Below are 17,410 nucleotides of genomic sequence, written 5' to 3'. Positions count from 1 at the left end.
TATATCTGCGCCACGGTTAGATATAAACTTTGAATATATACCCTCCCTTCGAGCACCTTTTTCGAGTACTTTACGGCTTATGGGGTCCGGCGAAATTCTAGATAACGTAGGCCCGGAAGGATTTCGAAAGGTTTCCAAAGCTGATCGATTTCTAAATTATTGTCGACGGAGCGGCCGCAGCCTTTCCGAAAATAAATATCTTCCGCCCTCCGGTTCGAGCAGAAACAATCGAGGGTTACGAAATCGCGATGAACGATTATTTTTGTGAAAATCTGAACGAAAGCAAAAATTTCACACCGCGTGATTTATCGTTTCGCGCAACCTGTTCGTACGACGTAACGCGTCAATATATATATATATATATATATATATTTTTTTTTTTATTCACTTTTTTGGTTTTTCGAGCGAAAAATTGGCACCGCGTGTTTCGCGGAAAAAATATTGCGCGGAACGCGCGCGTGAGCGATGGCAAAAAAATTTTCTCCTCGTTCTCCGCGAGTAACGGTGAAAACGGCTGCTGGGTTGTTTTTTTTTTTTTTTCTAGTCGAACTGCAAACACCGTTTACAGCGAATTACGAGTCATTGTTCAAAGTCTTTCGTAATCAAAGAATTCCCTCGGAAAGCTACGAGTTTTATCCTTTGGTCTTTCAATTTCAAATCACAGAAATACCCTTGCTTGGCTTTCAAACGTTTCGCGTGAATCCCTGAATATACATATATAAATCGGCTTTTACCCCACGAACAATGTTCGAAATAAATGCGAACGACGTCGCGATACGTGTACGTCGTGTATAAATTTTATTCAGAACTGTCGCCGTGTTATTTATTCACGAAAGACCAATTCTTTATTACACGTCATGCGGAATGTCACACCTTTTCTATTTCTTTCTTTGGTTAATTCCTATTTCATTCGATCGAATGATATTCGATTGGCTTTCAATCGGCCGAAGTACTGGAAATCGGAGTTAACATATTCGGAAAATTATTTTAACATTGACGATTTAAGAGTGACGATTGAATTTCATTGCAACGACGGGAACGGGGGTGACGAAATAACGAGAACGTTACCCATATTACATAAACGTCTGGGAATGTAACGAATGAAAAATAACCTCAGGGGTCGTACGATATTCACAACCACGAACCGGAGATAATAATTAAATATTCGGTCGCCGAGCCGTATCTACAATCGAAACGGGTGTAACAACTATTTGGAAATACATAGTTCGCATCGCAGATCGAACCGCACACCCTCGGTGAACTTGGAACTGCACATCGCGGTGACCGCGAAACAAACGGAGAAATAGTTGTGATGTAATACCGTCGCGGGTGTGGCTCGCCACTTATTAGCTCATGCGGAAGCTAATTAAATCTCTGCGGCGCGTTCGCCGGTATCAATCGCGGACACCCTCTGTATCCGCGCGTTATATTGTTCATTTTACAACCGCACCAGTTGCGTTGCGTTCGTTCGAATTGTAAAGGTGGTCGCGAACGGGCAACGGGCGTTCCGTCATGTACCGCGAACCTCATCCAAGGTCGTCCCTTCGAGGTGTCGCCGAAAACCTTTCGAATCACGCACATCGTACCCACGCATCTGGGACCCCGCGGTCCCCGAACGTCACATGAAGAACAAAACCGTCGGCCGTTCGAACGGTTTTTCACAAATTCCAATCCAGATCGGGCGACAAAATGTAAAAGAAATCGAAGAATATTCGGGGAGTCGGGATCTCGGCGAGCGAAGGTCACCCTCGGATCGGCTCGGCGAACGAACGAGCGTACAGGTGTTTTTCAGGTATACACGTACGGTTAGTCACGAAGGTAGTAAAACGGTCTGCGAGTCGTCCGAGCGTAACCGTGTGTCTGAAAGGGACGATTGTACGTTTTAATAAAAGCAATAAAAGGCGTACGTCCTGCGGGGCCCCCGTCGCTCGGGTCTACAGGTGGACCGAGGGGGTTGCTAGCAGCGCGAGGATCCGTCGAGTCGGGGGTGCGGGTGTACAACGTCGGGAGGGTCGGCAACGGCTCCGACGACGACGCGGCGTCGGCGTCGGTAGCGGCGGGAAAGTCTGGCCGACGCCGATACTCCTCAGTCATTCGCGCGTCGCGTACCGGTGCGTGTCGTTGTTTCTCTGTGTGTTTCGAAACGCTCCTCGATTAGGATAATAATTAGAGTTAGTACGCGTCGAAGGTTGTGCGACAATTAACGGTTCTCACCCTGATATTTTATAAACTTTTCAAGGATCTTCGACGCCGTACGACGAGGTTTTCCGCTTTGTTATTTCGTCCGAAAAGTGCGACGATTTCTTCGGACCTTACCGAGCACGTTCGAAACCGGTGCGCATCTGAGCGATTGGGTATGCAACGTGATATGTGTGCAACGATTCGCGATGACCGCTGTGGAGATCTTGAACGGAACAACGCTTGATCCGAAACATTGAAGGTCGTCTCCGCATCCCCAAATAGTAAGTTATCAGACCAGGCATCTCTCTTTACGAAGGAGTTATCGAAAAATTTATGCCTGCGATTCTATTCTCACGTGAACTTCTTTCGTCGATCACGAACCGAAAGATCCGACGAACGACGCTCGGAGAGTTGAGCCCAGTCGCTTATCTTTCACCTCGTTAACCTGCCAAGGGTCACCCGGCGAATTTGTGTTTTTGTTTACTGTTTTCATTTCTTACCGGTACACGTTAGGATGCCCTTGCGAAGCCGCGCAAACACTCCCGATGTGTTTGCCTCGTTACGATATACGACCTTGTAGTTCTTGCCACTGCGAAGAGGATGTGCACGTGCGGTGCGGATTCGTTGATTAAATTCAATGGAAACACGTTACCGCGGTAATCGAGTGAGAGGTGAGCTAAAAATTGTGATCGCTATCCGTTTCGTCGGTGTTGAAAAAAGCAACAGCTTTGAGAATCTGCGGCGATCTCTCCGTCGAACGTTCAAGGTGGTAAGTGAGAGTATTGGAAATTTTTTTCGTTAGCAAAAGCTCGAAATTTTGGAGACGAAAAAGAAAAAATATATCGAGATACAGCGATCGCAATATCGCAGAAATTGCTTCGGCGATATCATCCAAAGTTGTCGAATGTCGAATAATTTTTGGTAAACAAATTCTTTGCTATTATAAAACGATTTGATATTGGGAAATGCGTAGTCTCTTCGCCCTGCAGTGTCGAAAGGCGTCAGGTGGACGGAAAATTCTTATAGTCGGCAGGTGGATGAAAATGTTGACCACAGTGTCTCGTGATGCTCGGTGAATTTTTAATTGTTCTCGACTAACGATCAATGATTATCGCCGGTCGAACAGGTTGCACCTCCGATCCGATATGTTAATTCAATTTGCCGTGTGCAATTTTGTAATTCGCACGGTTTTAACGGACTCTCTCGAGCTCGCAATCCGAAAAGGCTGACGAGAAAACGAGAATGACACGGCCAGCGGATTACGATAAACCTTTACCTGGATCTACCAAATTGCAAATCTACGTAATCTATACTGCGATTTGATTTTGCGAATCTGCGCAAGTGTGACAAGTGATCGCGCTCGAATTCGGCGAATGTTCGGTCAAGTTTTTTGTATTGAAAACTTCCATTTTCCGACCGTCGTTTTTTGGTCCGTAAAAAAAAAAAAAATTGCATCGAATCGTAACTGTCAGGATCGTCGGGTCAGGATACCTCGATTCAAAGCACAACGTTAATCGATATTCACACCGATTCACCTTCACTAGTTTTATTGCGATACTCTACAGGAAAAAATACAATACAATATCACGGATATTGAAGTGAAGATTTTAATATGAGAGGAATAACGATCTGAACGTAGCTAACACTGTCGGTGTACAATACTTCCATGTAATATACATATAATGGACGTTGTTACCGTCAACTTTATAGCTGCTGTACGATGACGTCCAGGACTGTCAGCTGCAGGATTACGGCGTGACGCAGGCTCGTCAATTTCGAATTTAGCATGGCGTATTTAAGTTCTACGAATGACCACGCGAGTACAAAGGTGGTTTTAGGTATTGTACAATAACACAACGTACAATTCCAATTGACAAGGAGCACTTAATCAAGCACTTTATAAATTCGTACATAAGCACGAAAATTTGTGCGAGCTGCGGTTGACGCGCGACGAATCCCCGGGCGATGCTTGTCTAGACTCTGGCCGAATCTGATCGGATTAAATCATATCGTACATTTCGGTAAAATGACGGGCCTCCGCCGAGGGAACGGAATCAACTGTAATTTCTTTTATACCCACAGATTTGAATTAACGAATTATCCCAGATAACGCTATTTGTAGATCTCGTGATCCACTCGTGAATTCACGATCCGTCGATCTTGCACTTGAAATGAAATCACTCCGAAACCGTAACGCGCGAGTAACGTATATTCTCCCGATTAAAACTGCCCCCGCCCCCTTTTTTTTCCTACTGTCCTTTCAGATTTTGATTTCCACTCGTTTGATCTGCTATTATTATTCCCTATCAACTATGCTTATCTATCGTTATCGAATGAGTCATCCAGTCGGGTTGTAGTAAACTTAGAAATTATGCTCCGAGTACTCGACGTAAGAACAAAACTGTTGAGAAATTTCTCGGTACCATTTCATAATATTCTCATTCCACTGAGAATTCTTACGGTCATCATTTCTGGGGGGGGTTAGTTGATTTTCTTTTATCAACGGAAGTTGAGAACGCGGACTACGGTTTGTCAGCCACCCTCTTGTACCAGCCCTTTTTATAGATCCCATTCCTTTTTATTTCGGTTCTATCCGATAGAGTTTTGTTACGGTCATGGCGCTCGTCGCCGTTACAACGATTGCTCATATGGTCGCAATGGCCTTGACATTATACGCAAATAGTTCCGAGAGTATTACCAAGGAAAGAGACCCGAGTTCGATAGCGAAGGCACGTGTCTAGCCTACATCACTAATTATTAAGGAAAACCGCGTCAGCGAACCGACGACGAGTCAAAAGCACAGGACCTCTCCTGAAGGGTAAAACAAACCTTCGGTTGAATACAAATTTCATGCGACCTGCGAATCAAATGAAAGGCGTAGAAAAACTCATAAATTCCAAAAAAAAAAAAAAAAAACAGGACCTCGATATTCTGCACAGACTGCAATATCCTTTGTCCATCGCGACTTCCTTCAACCTTCCATCAGAATTTTTTTCATTCGAAATCTGAGCTTTCTCCGAGCTTTATCAGATCTTCCGCTACATCGGTTTTTTTTCCACGAGCCATTTAAGGTTTTTTTCGTCTCCCTTTGGCTTCCCTTTCATTACGAGATGGTGGGGCGATTCGGGCGTCCAGACGAAGGTCAATACAAATATTATAGGCGCAACATCCCTACGCAACCGAGGCCGGGTTACGCGGCTACCCCGAGGACCATCGCGGAGCAGTAAGAGATTAGAACTCCTACACCGCGTCGGATTGATCATCGGGGCTAAGATACCCGCGGGATTTTGTCTAACGATATTCTCCCCCCCCTCGATACATCGGATGGGACGGGGTCCCGTTAAAAATTTAATTTTTCGATGAGAATTATCGAAGATTTTCCATCGTCCGTAGCGTAAAAATTAGAAATTACACCTCTGAAACGGCGACGTCCGTTCCCAGTGAATTCCGGTGCACGTCGTGGATAGCGTGGCTCGAAAATCTGATTGTTAACGTGGTCTCTGCAACCACCGTAAGATTGTGCTTATCATCGCGGACGATTGTAGTCGTGATTTCAAGATGACTTATGAAACCTCGAAAAATTTACGATAATTCTTATCGAAGTTTGAATAAGGTGAGCATCATTCTCCGTCCTCATTATTGAATTCCATCGAACCTACGCGACCGCTACTCGGATTAGTTATGAGGGTTAAGGTGAACGAATCATCGAAGAAAACTGTGGAGTTTTATTCACGACCCCAAAAGTCACGTAGAATATTGACCCGGCGTAGATCGAACCACGAAAAGCCAGCGGCCACGGATCTTCGGCCTTTTTTTTTTTTTTTGTTTTTTCGGTTCTCTTCCACATTACGCTATTCTTCTTTTTATTTTCACTCCACCACTCTCATATTTCTGTTCGCTATTCCCGTTCCATTTCATCGTATCGTATATATTTTTTTTTTCTCTCACATCTCTTCTTTTCGTTTTCTTCTTTTTCTTTTTTGCGTACAGTTATTTGTATTTGTATTTCACCCCTTCGTCGAATGGCGGGGCTCTTTGGTAAAATTACTTTTCTCTCGATCCCGAAGACGCCAGACACGTCATCGTCTCCTCAATGCCGCGTCAACCGCTCGCGCAGTCTTCGTCACGCGTGTCCTTTATACTTCATTCTCATTTCCGACGATAACCACTTCGCGGGACGTCGCGACAACGTCGAAGAATTATTTTAATTTCCATCAGCAGCAGCTTCTTACCCGCAACCAATTTTAATTCCCCCGTCGAAAAATCTCAACGTCGCTTCCCCGTTGAGTCGACAACCTACGCGACCGCGCGCCGCAAGGATAATTTACTCGTACTCGTGCAGCCGGCCGCCAGAGATTAATTGACCCTGCGTATTTCAATTTTTCAATAATAAATTCGCAAAGTGACTCGTAAATTCGCATCTTTCGTCAAATGAATATAATCCTCGGCTCGCGTTCTGCATATAATTGCATATATCCACAATACGTGTAGCACAGGGTAAATAGAAGGATTACCCATGTGACATCCGCATACATATGGAGATATGAAAGGAGACGGAATTCAATATTCCGCGCAGCGCATTTTCGCATACCACAGTCCGGCCGCGAGAAGGCGACGGTATCGCGTATGTGTAGTAACGGGAATTCCCATGTCAACTTCACTGACTTAAAGCGTATAAATTGCCTCGCATGCACATCCGACTTCGTCTACGACTCTTCTCCTTCGTCAACGGCACCGTCCTGGCTCCGAAAAATCGACGAAAATTTTTCGGCCCCCCCCACGAGTTTTTCAAAGTGAAATGAAACCTCGAATTTTCATCGTCGAAGTTCAAGTTCGCGATCACGAGTTCGTCGATTATTTTCATCCCACCGTCGCGTCCGAGTCGTTCAACATTCCTTATCCCGATCTCCAGATCCACGCGTATGCGTTTATACAACCGCGCGTAATGAAGAGGCTCTTATTATCGCCGGTGTTGATTCTGGAGTCCGATGACAGCCGCCGACGACGACGACGACGACGTCGCGTTATTCGCTCAGATAAGAAACGCCCTCGATACTCCGTAGAAAAAATTTACCGACCGTAATAATCCTTTCCTCGGTTTACGGAGCTGCAAGTTCTGTACATATACTTCGGTCGTGCGCGCTTCCATGCAGTTGTACGATCGTCAAACTCCGGATATATATTATATCTGAAACTGCATCTCTCACGGCGAGAAATGGATGGAATTAATTTCATTCGCTGAACAGCGATAGCCAGCCATACCCACCCGTCGGACCCCCTGTCCTCCCTCGATGGAACAACCGGAACCCCGAGCAACGTCGAAGATCGAAAGGCTTTTTACAAACTGCAGTCGGAGAGGTGCGCTTCGATCCTGCAATAAAAGTGCATCGGGGAGGCAATAAGAAGCGAACCGAGACATCGGTAGAAAACGATCTAGCGGGGCAGCGGGGTAGAGTCGGGTGGGTGTACGGGGTCGTATCATTTTATACGCTCTACGTATCCCCGTCTAATGTGCCGGTTGTACAGATTACGAAGTCGACGGATTCGGAGGAGAGGTACGCTACGGGGACACACGCGCGAAACTCCGGCGCGCGTTCCCGAGTGCCGACTAGGTGAAGGTGTAACAAAATAACGCGAAACCGGAAGCGTGCGGTACAATAGCGGACGTGCTCTCGGGCGTACGGGTACATAGGTACTGCACGGATGTACTACTTACATGCCCGTGTACCGACTGTAACACCGTCGCTGACAAACATTACACCCCGTCGAATACAACGTAACTCCACACACGATGTATACGTGTATACACACGGTACGCGTTATATCTACTTACCGTACGCGAGAGATTTACGAGCTCTGTTACTTACACGGTGCGCTAAGAATCCCAGCTATCCGACGCGAACGTTGTAAAGCCAGATGAATTATAGGCCTCCCGCTCGCGCGTGAATTAAATTTTCTAGTCAACTCTATTAATGTGCGATGTAGCCGATGTTGTTGTTGCGCGCTGCTTTTTTTTCAACGTACGAAAGAAATTCCTCGGATTCGGAGCGAAATCGATTTTAGCAAAGATTCGAGCCCACGTAGCAAAGATAAGATGCTCCAAAATTAGACGATATTTCAAGGAGATGGAGAGCAAAATTTTTCGAATGACGCGATGATGTTTGTTCGCCGGGATGTTCACGCGGCGGGTAGATCGGTGTACGATGATAAACTTCTCGCAGAGTGTGCAGAAGAGTAGGTAGAGTAGACATAGGCGAATTACGTGTACGTATGTACACGTCTACGGCGCGGTAGGCAGTAAGCGCTAAAATTGCGTGTCAGCACCGTTACTTGGATATAATATGAAGCTGTAACGACCTGCTGTATTATAGGTATGCTTAATTTCAAGCTGTGTGTTCGCTCCTAGCTAAAACAGAGCTGTCATGGGTGAGTGTTTTTTTTTTTTTTCTTCTCCGAGTTATTATTAACAGGCAGTAATTGGATACAGTTAATTATTAATAACTATAAAAAGGTGCATAGATTATGTATGCTTCGAACTATTACGGTACACCTATCTCGTTACACCACGTTAATCTATGTGGTGAGAAAGCGAAAGAAAATAAAATTTTTATAACAAAGCCCATCTTCGACAAATAAATAGAATCCGACGCTATGAACTTTTTGAGAAAAACTTGAAAAATCGATGCCTAAATTCTGAGTTTTATTTTGCAAGCGAAACTGCGGTGCGGCGAACGTTCAGCTGTATACAGGTATAGGTACCTATATACGTGTACACGAGGTGCAGGTCAGGTTAATTTGAGAATCGATTCCTAGTCGGCAACCTAATTGCAGTGTAGTAACGGCGGCTTGAGTCTCGTACGTATTTTCTTCATTCTTAGTTCTTCGCGTTAAGTTTTCTCTGTGAAACTGGGCGATGTGTAGGCGAACCGCGGTGATCGAACGGGAGAGTAAAGAGGCAGAAATAAAGGGAAGGAAAGAATAAAAAATAGAGAAAAAAAAAAGAAAAGGGTATATAACAGAAACCCGCGAATGTCCGCCAACCGAACCAGCTCGAGTGTGTTGAGCTCCGTGCAGCCTTAGGAAGTCATTGATCCCGGAGTGCAAAGCGATGTGCAATGTTCGTCATTACATACCCAGGTATTTACCTGTACGATATGCATACCAGCTAGCGAGAACAAATAGCGATCGATGGGGTGAAAGTAGGAGGCGGTTTGCGCGGCTCTGCGGACTGTGAAATTTTCGTTAAAATTCTTCGTTGCCTTCTCTCGCTTTACATTTTCGGAGCTGACGGACTGATTCGAAAACACGCGATTATTCGACGAAAGAATGTTCGCAGCCCTTCGGCTAGATGCGCGTTCAGCTAGCTCTAAGCGAAAGGTGAAATCCATCCGGGCTAACCTTCGACCTCTTGCCACGTAGAGGAAAAAAATTCCTAACATTACGGGGCCGCGAGCCTCTTTTACCCCGGCTAAACGTGATCAAAGATAAAGAGGTAACAAAGTTGTGGCTCTCAGGAAACTAAAGGGGATTAGGTAATTTGTCTGCCAGGCCAGACCGACTGTCGGGGCTTCCACGGATCCCGTATACACATATTGTGGGCATGTGGAGCCCACGTCCCATTTTGCCAAAAGGAATTCTCGAATTCCATTGTATTAGATTTTCTTCGCCGATATTTTCCTTTTTCCCTCATTTTCGTTAATTTTATTTCTCTTCCCCGTCACTCCGTGATCGGAGTGGGTTACTTCTTCTTTCGTCGTCGTGAGTGCTTTCAGCTTTTGATTTTTTGATATTTAATTTTTCTGAAATTTTCAGCGTTCGCTCGCGGCGATCGCGATGTTGAAGAGTACGGTGAAATTTTGATCGGTATATTTGGACGTTAATTTTTTACTTCTTTCTTTGTTTTTTTTTTTTTTACTCTTCATTTTCATATGAAAATTTTTGTTACATATTCAGCGTACAGTCACGTCGCTTGAATATTCATATTCATTAGCTATTTCATTCATTCACTCGCTACAGAGTAGGCGTACATATAACCGCCTTCCAGAGTTCCACTTAAAATTCAAGCGGGAATCGGAGTGTGCCGCTCCAGCTTAACACCTCGACTCACTGGAAATATATGAGGATGGAAAATTATCTCCGTACCTGTGAAATGCTCGACCGTACATGGGACATTCCGTGTCAAATCGTGTCTCGAACTCGAAAAACAAACTTTCGTCGAATATATCAACGAAATTGTTGGGCCGAATGAAATGAAACCACAGTCCAAATTCGACTTACCCGTTGGAGAGAGAAAGTCTGTAATTTTGTACTACAACACGACTTGCTTCTAATGATTTTACGTATTTTTCTGTTTCAGGTAAATATCGTGATCGTTGAAGGGATTCTCGAGTATGTGAAAATCGTTTTGACAGGTGAGTTTTTCCCAGGGAAAATATGGTCACAGACTTTTTGAAAAATGTATAAAAAATTTTTATCGTCGGAATTCAGCGCGTCGATTCCAAACTACCCATAAATCGATCATGCAATGGATATTACCGGCGAAGAGTCAATGATTGTACGTAATATGCGACGTTGAGGTAATGGAGTAATTAACAGCTACCATAAAGTATCGCAGCCATGACACTTAAAACCGTAGCAATTAACGTCGCTTTGCTCATGTATAATCTTCACGTACGAAAGTAGGTACATGCGTATGGGTAGAATTCTAAAATTACTTGACAACACAATGACACTCTCCAATCTTACGATCTAGGTATGACGTAAATCGCGTACCGCTAATTGTTAGGTAAAACGGAAACAGACGACATTTTGATTTTAGCGAAGAGTAAGGCGCATTCCGTTAATAAAATGTAATGCAAATATAGCCGTATGCTTCATTATTCTGAATGAAAAATATAAATTATGACTCGCGCAAAAATGTCGAGCAACCAAATCAGGGTGCGGACGTTTCCTTTTACTTCCCTCTTCCGATCGGTCCCACAAGCAAAATCGGTACTCGAAAATTTCCCTCTTAATTTTCACGAGCAGCAGCGTAACCGAAAATAATACGCGGTGTACATTTTTTAACGTACTGCCCCTGGATTTTTTTTTATTGTACTTCTCGTGGACCATTAAAGCGATCGGTAGAGCTATACGTACATTCGTTCCTTCGGGCGACGTGACGAACGAAAGCAATCCGTATCCCCAAGGGGTATTGCGAATATCCTCCTCGAGTTCCTGCCGCGAATGCTTGAACGATTTTCAATTGTATTTTGTACCGATACACACGGCGGGATGACGTCGTTCGGTATTACCCTACTCAAAATTTACGATGAGCGCGGTTGATGTTTGCACGGGTGAGAGACGGTCCCCTCGCCCAACGCACCGTGGAGAAGCTTCGATTTTTTTATTTCAAATTCCGTTTGTCATTCAAGGCGCGGTATCGAGGACGCGACGTATAAACCGAAAATCTCATATCGGATATTCATCGGGTTCGTCGTGACGTCAGGTTTAATCGCAAACGATCCTTTTACCGACCAAATCGCGACAATGGGATCTGAAGTAAAATGCAAAATTTCGCGTCACAGCCGACCGCGGAAAGCTTTCAATTTCTAATCACATATAATTCAAGCACCCACAAAAAAGCGTGAAATTTTTTTCAAGGATTTGTGAAAAGTGTCGTTCGTCAAGGTGGCGACATTTTTATCAGCGGGAGGGGGAATAGCGGGGAAATATAATCGTCGTTATACCTGATATAAATATTCGACTCGTAAAAGTAGCTGGTAATAATGGCAAAAAGTTGAAAATAATTTCTAACGCTTGCAGTAAACTTAACGCTTGATTACCGTTAAATTTTCTGCAGTAAGCACACGTTTCGCTCCTGTTTAATTGCTACGGGCGGACATTACGCGCACCTGGTTCTTCTCTTCGCGGGCGCCATTGTCAGTTGCGACGAGAAACTTTCTCACAAATAGAGCTGAAAAATAGGAGAGTTGAAAAAAAAAAAAAGTAACGTCGAAAACAAAGATTAGTTTTACAGCCGTGAAATCAACGACGGGATTTTTTTTTCCATCGTTATACCCTCAATGATTGCAATTACCAAGAATAATGCACTCCGTCATCCGTTATGAGTCTGATCGTCAATTCAAATTTTATATTTTATGGGAAAAAAATAATTGGTCGTCCTTCGCATCGTAATAACAACGTTCGCTCAGTTTTCACGATTCCCGGTCTTATCCGACGCGTGACTTCGTTGGAATCTGATTTTATTTTTTATAATATAATTTTTTCTCGTCGACGTGGAATGATGTCGCTCGGATTATGCATGCGGGGGAAAAAGGGGGTTCGGTTTTCGTGAGAAGATCGGGCCGTGAGCCTAGGCAATATACAGCCTCACGCCGTGTCGCAATTTAACTCAACCATCCAAGCTAGCTGTTAATTAATTTCATGCTATTTCGCACCGGCGGCTATGGTTAACGAGGACAGCGTGTAGTGCTTCTGGCGAAGAGGAAGCCAAGCTGACACTCGACGGGTTATGACAGTTGCTGATTATTTCACGGAATCGCCCCTCGTATAATTACCTATAGATAAAATGATAGCATGTCATTAGCATTCGATACATCATATTGGCGTCGCGCGTTCTACCGATTGACTATTCCGAAAACCGCGTTGAATATTTCAATTGATACGATCGAGACGATTTCTCCATTTCAGCTGCTGACGCTTTTTCCGACATTCGAGAAGATTTCGAAATCGACAACTTAAATTTGAGTAGGTGAGCTGTGAAAAAAAATGTGCCGATCAGCATTCATCGCAAAATGTGAGTCGTTTTGCTAAACAATTGTTCACGGGATAATCGATTTCAATCAGTCCGAGGTTTCGGAAGTCTTGTTTCTTCCTCACCTACAGATTCGTTGAAGCTCCTTGAAATTTCAATGACAGATACACGAGCACGTTTTCCGAAGGAAAATACATAACTGAAGATATTTGTCGATTTCCTATTGCCCCGAGGGTTTAATATCTCGGATATTATACCCTAGTAGGAAATCCCCCTTGAGGCTACCTTTGGATTCACAAACGTCTGATATATCCACGAACTGGATATGATTGTCTCATATACGGAAAAAAAATGAAAAAAAAAAGTTCACCGCAGCGCGATAATCACGTCTTTTTATAGCGCCGAAAACTGTTGCGTACAAATGCTCTGTGAAAGTTAGTTCTTTGAAAACCATATCACCATTTTTTCAGCCAAAATGAATTCGTGCAATGGAGGTGTAATAACTATTGTAGTAACTTCGAGACCAAAAATTCCGTAATTGGTCTCCCTTCCAAGTGGATATATTGAAATTGGCCGCAACCCTAAGCCCTCAATTGTACGTATCCTTTTCAAAATGCTGAGGCCAATGGCTCTGTACGAAATTCAACAAGATCTTGAATCAAATATAAGGTACGAACTCGTGTAACTTGACTCTAAACTTCCACCCCAGAGACTGATCCGATTTACTCCAGTTTTTTTCTTTGCTTAAATACACGAACCTCGTGGGTCACCCCCGACATCTGCTACGCAAAGAACACCTCACACATGAATTATGCACAAATGTTCGTCCGCGAGCATTGAATATTGCACACGCGTAACGGTAGCGGTTTGTGTTTTTTTTTTGTCCTTCGGTTTTTCATCAATGGTCCGTAGTTTTATTGCGATCCTTCCGAATCTCTGCTTCTCCGGACATTTTGCTGTCAAAAAAAAAAAAAACCTATTGTTAATTCTCAACTCAACGTCGGGTTTTTTCAAACAATTTTAGATTCTGATGGCTGAAAACTTTTATTAATAACGTCAACGATCAATTTATCGTATCGAATCAGTCGATTTTTCTGTATTCAAATTCCGGTAACAAACTTTTCCCTCAATTTTCCATGCTCACGTTGTACGACAAACTTTTTTTTGCAAACAAAGAAAATATTCCCGTTTTCAACACGAATCGAACGCGCGGAAGTTTTTCAAATTCCGACCATTCGGTCCGGAAATATAACAAAGAACGTAACTGCAGATTGAATATAGAGGGAATTTCATACCTCGGCGGGCCGTGCTCGCGATTTGATTCCTACTCCCGTCATCGCGCAGCGCGTCATTCGCTGGACTTTCTCGCAATCAAAAGTCTCTCTGTTATTTGATTAATTTATAAAAAACCACTAACTCTAAATAAATGACCCTTGGTACGGGATCATTTTCGCAGTGAGCGGATCGAGTGCCTCTTTTCAAGTTGGGATCCTAATAATTCTGGCGACATTGAATTGTTCCACTATAAATAAGTAACCACCCTTGAACATTTCGTTTATAAAACATGATTCGATCCCCTCCATTCCACAGCGTTTCAATCCCAGCGGAATCTCACCCCCTCGTGACGGATCAGATTTACCCGAAACGTCCTTATAATCCTGCATGCGTTGGCGTTATCGGAAGTACTTCATCCCAGAGTCGCTCAGGGGTTGGAAGGGCCATCGGCTAGAGGGATGAATATTATTTATCGGTGTTAGTTTCACCTCGAGTATCGCGTGGAGTAAAAAAAAAAAATTTGTTCGAGGCCTCCGCAAGAGCCGCGTTTCGAAACCAATTTTTTTTTCCCCCTTTTTTTATTTTCACATTTTTTCAACCACCGTGATTATTCTCCGCGGTTCCTTTTCACCTGCGCTCGTTTAAACGTTATCGAAGTAAGTAAGTGCGGTTTGTTGTAGGTTGGTACAGCGAAGCAATCTATTTTTAAACGTCGAACTCTCGGAGTTATACTCGATGCGAAAGGATTTGGCTTTGAGAAAATTAAACGCCTCTCGTTCACCGAACTGGAGTTGCTGCTTGAATTCGTCGTTTAATTAACGAAAAGGTGGAGGCTTTGAAAATACATTTACACTGGAATTCCGAGTTTTTAAGACTTTTTCCAGAAATTATATTACCTTGCGAAAATAATTTTTTAAAGATCAAGGCAGCGATACAAAGTCCCTGGAATCAACGTGCGAAACTGGAGCCATTGACATTAAAGAATTTGATCGAAATATTCGAATGATTCGGCGAAAATTATCGATACACCTGAGTGATTATTACAAGAGAACAATATTTCGTCGTTCGGTAAAAATTCACATTTTTCATTACGGCACGTAGAGTGCTTCGATTGGTCATCACTTTTTCATTTCCCGGTGCGAACAATTTGTTAGACGAGTAAAATCTGTGATTAAAATCGAACCGGAAATTGAACCCTATCTGGAATTGAAGTAGGAGAGTTCGGTGAAACAGAATCGAAATCAATAAACCGGAAACCTTATTATTCCCCCCTCTTTCCTTTATCGGCTTGAATCGAATACTAATTTCAAATTTGTTGAATAAATTATATCCCGCCTGTCTGATTCATTAGAAAGTAATTCGGTTTCGCTGTACGCGGGAATATAATTGAAGTAGAAATAACGCGAGTGAAATAATGGAAGTGAAACCGAAAGTTGAAAAACAAAAAAAATTTCAAAGTATGGATATATATATCTATAAATATGAGGAGACTGGATGATGAAAAATGTATGGAAAAGACGAGTTTGCGGTTGATCCTGAACCGTCTTTTTTGCGATTGCCAGTTTCACAAGTCGCAGAAAATTCTTTCGTACGCCTCAAAACCACTTTCCGCGAACCAACTGTGCTCTGATATTCTCACAGATCAATTCCAAGATCCGCGCGCGAGAACGAACGAAAGGAAGAGACGATCGAGGCGACAGTTGGCACTCGAGTCGAGTACCAATCTACACGTGAGTTATTACTCCAGAAATAAGCGACCGCATCGTCGCCATCTACTTTCCGCCTACATCTCTTTTCTTCCTTATATTATTTTTTTTTGCTTCATCATTTTTTTTTCATCTCTCCATCTCATTTTTTCGCCATCCTGAAATCATGAAAAAACTGTAAGAGGGGCTGCTGCTCCCACAGCCGTGATGTCTTGACTGAATACAACAGCAATGCCAACTCTATCGGAAATTTTGACTGTTGGGACAGTTTCAACTACAGACACATTATTAATATCAACCAAATCCGATAATACTTGTTGCACCGTACGTTCGGCATATATCTATAGTTGACACGTATACTAGGGTGAGTTGAAAGAATTTTTTTTCTTTATTTTCTCAGCATGGAGGTAGAATTTGTACCTTATAGAAGAAGAACATTTTTTAAATGTGGAACAAATTTTTTACTTGATATTTCGAGTTAGCCCACTCGTTTTTTTGATAAATAATTAATCAAGTGGGATACTACTCGAGTTTCTCAGTCTTCGAGGGAGCCCGAGCTTTGCTGGGGTCAGCGTAGCCAGCAGGGTAGCGCTTTGTTGTGAGACGTCACCTTGGGGGCTGAGCAGAGGTGACGCCCCACAACAAACCGCGCGCCCGTGGCTACCTGACTCCAGTTTAGCTCCCTTGTAGCCGAGAAATTCGAATATTTCGACCCATGCATGGATTGAGACGAATCAAAGTGGGTCTACGACTGAAACCGATCGATATGTCTTAATTTTTCTGCTTCCAACAGCAAATAATTAATGATTACTCAATCGATTTTTGAGCAAAAAATAAATCATTTTCTTAATTGGGTTTAATATGCTTTTCTGACGTATTTTGACCTCAGAAATCCGAATCTGATAGAAAAATTGATCTATCTCTAAAATTGATCGAGTTATCGCCAATTTTCAGCTTTTTAGGGTCAAAAATAAAAAATTCATTTTTCAGTCTATCTTGATGAAATTTGAGCTCAGGAATCCGAATCCAGAAGATAAATTGATGTGTCTTCAAAAATGACCGAGTTATCCCCATTTTTTCGCATTTTTTGGCATAAATTTGGGGATATCTCGAAGGGAAAAAATCGTAGCTCAATTTGAACGACGGATTCGTGTTCCTGAGGTCAAAATACGTAAGAAAAGTGCCATACGATCGATTTTAAAAAATAAAAATTTTTGACCAAAATTTGAGATTTTTCCAAGGGGTACCCCTTACGATTTTTTCAAATTTTGACCAAAAATTTTTATTCTTTAAAATTGATCGTATGGCACTTTTCTGATGTATTTTGACCTCAGGAACACGAATCCGTTGTCCAAATTGAGCTACGATTTTTTCCCTTCGAGATATCCTCAAATTTATGCCAAAAAATGCGAAAAAATGGGGATAACTCGGTCATTTTTGCAGACAGATCAATTTTTCTTCCGGATTCGGATTCCTGAACTCAAATTACATT

The 17,410-nt window shown here is 43.0% G+C and overlaps 1 protein-coding gene across 2 annotated transcripts in view; it reads left to right on the top strand.

Annotated features, from left to right (window-relative positions):
* LOC105687602 overlaps nucleotides 1–17,410 on the top strand; it is a 91,780-nt gene that overhangs the window by 14,044 nt on the left and 60,326 nt on the right. The window contains exon 2 of one of the 2 annotated variants that reach the window (XM_048657334.1): nucleotides 11,940–11,942. The exons of the other annotated variant lie outside the window; for it this stretch is intronic. Coding sequence (XP_048513291.1) covers nucleotides 11,940–11,942 — 3 coding nt within the window. The remainder of the gene's footprint in view (nucleotides 1–11,939; nucleotides 11,943–17,410) is intronic. 2 annotated transcript variants of the gene reach the window in all.

The sequence above is a fragment of the Athalia rosae genome, chromosome 6 (assembly GCF_917208135.1).
Source record: "Athalia rosae chromosome 6, iyAthRosa1.1, whole genome shotgun sequence".
NCBI classification, from domain to species: Eukaryota; Metazoa; Arthropoda; class Insecta; order Hymenoptera; family Athaliidae; genus Athalia; species Athalia rosae.
Note: the sequence above shows the minus strand (reverse complement) of the source record. Positions and strands in the feature narration are given on the sequence as shown.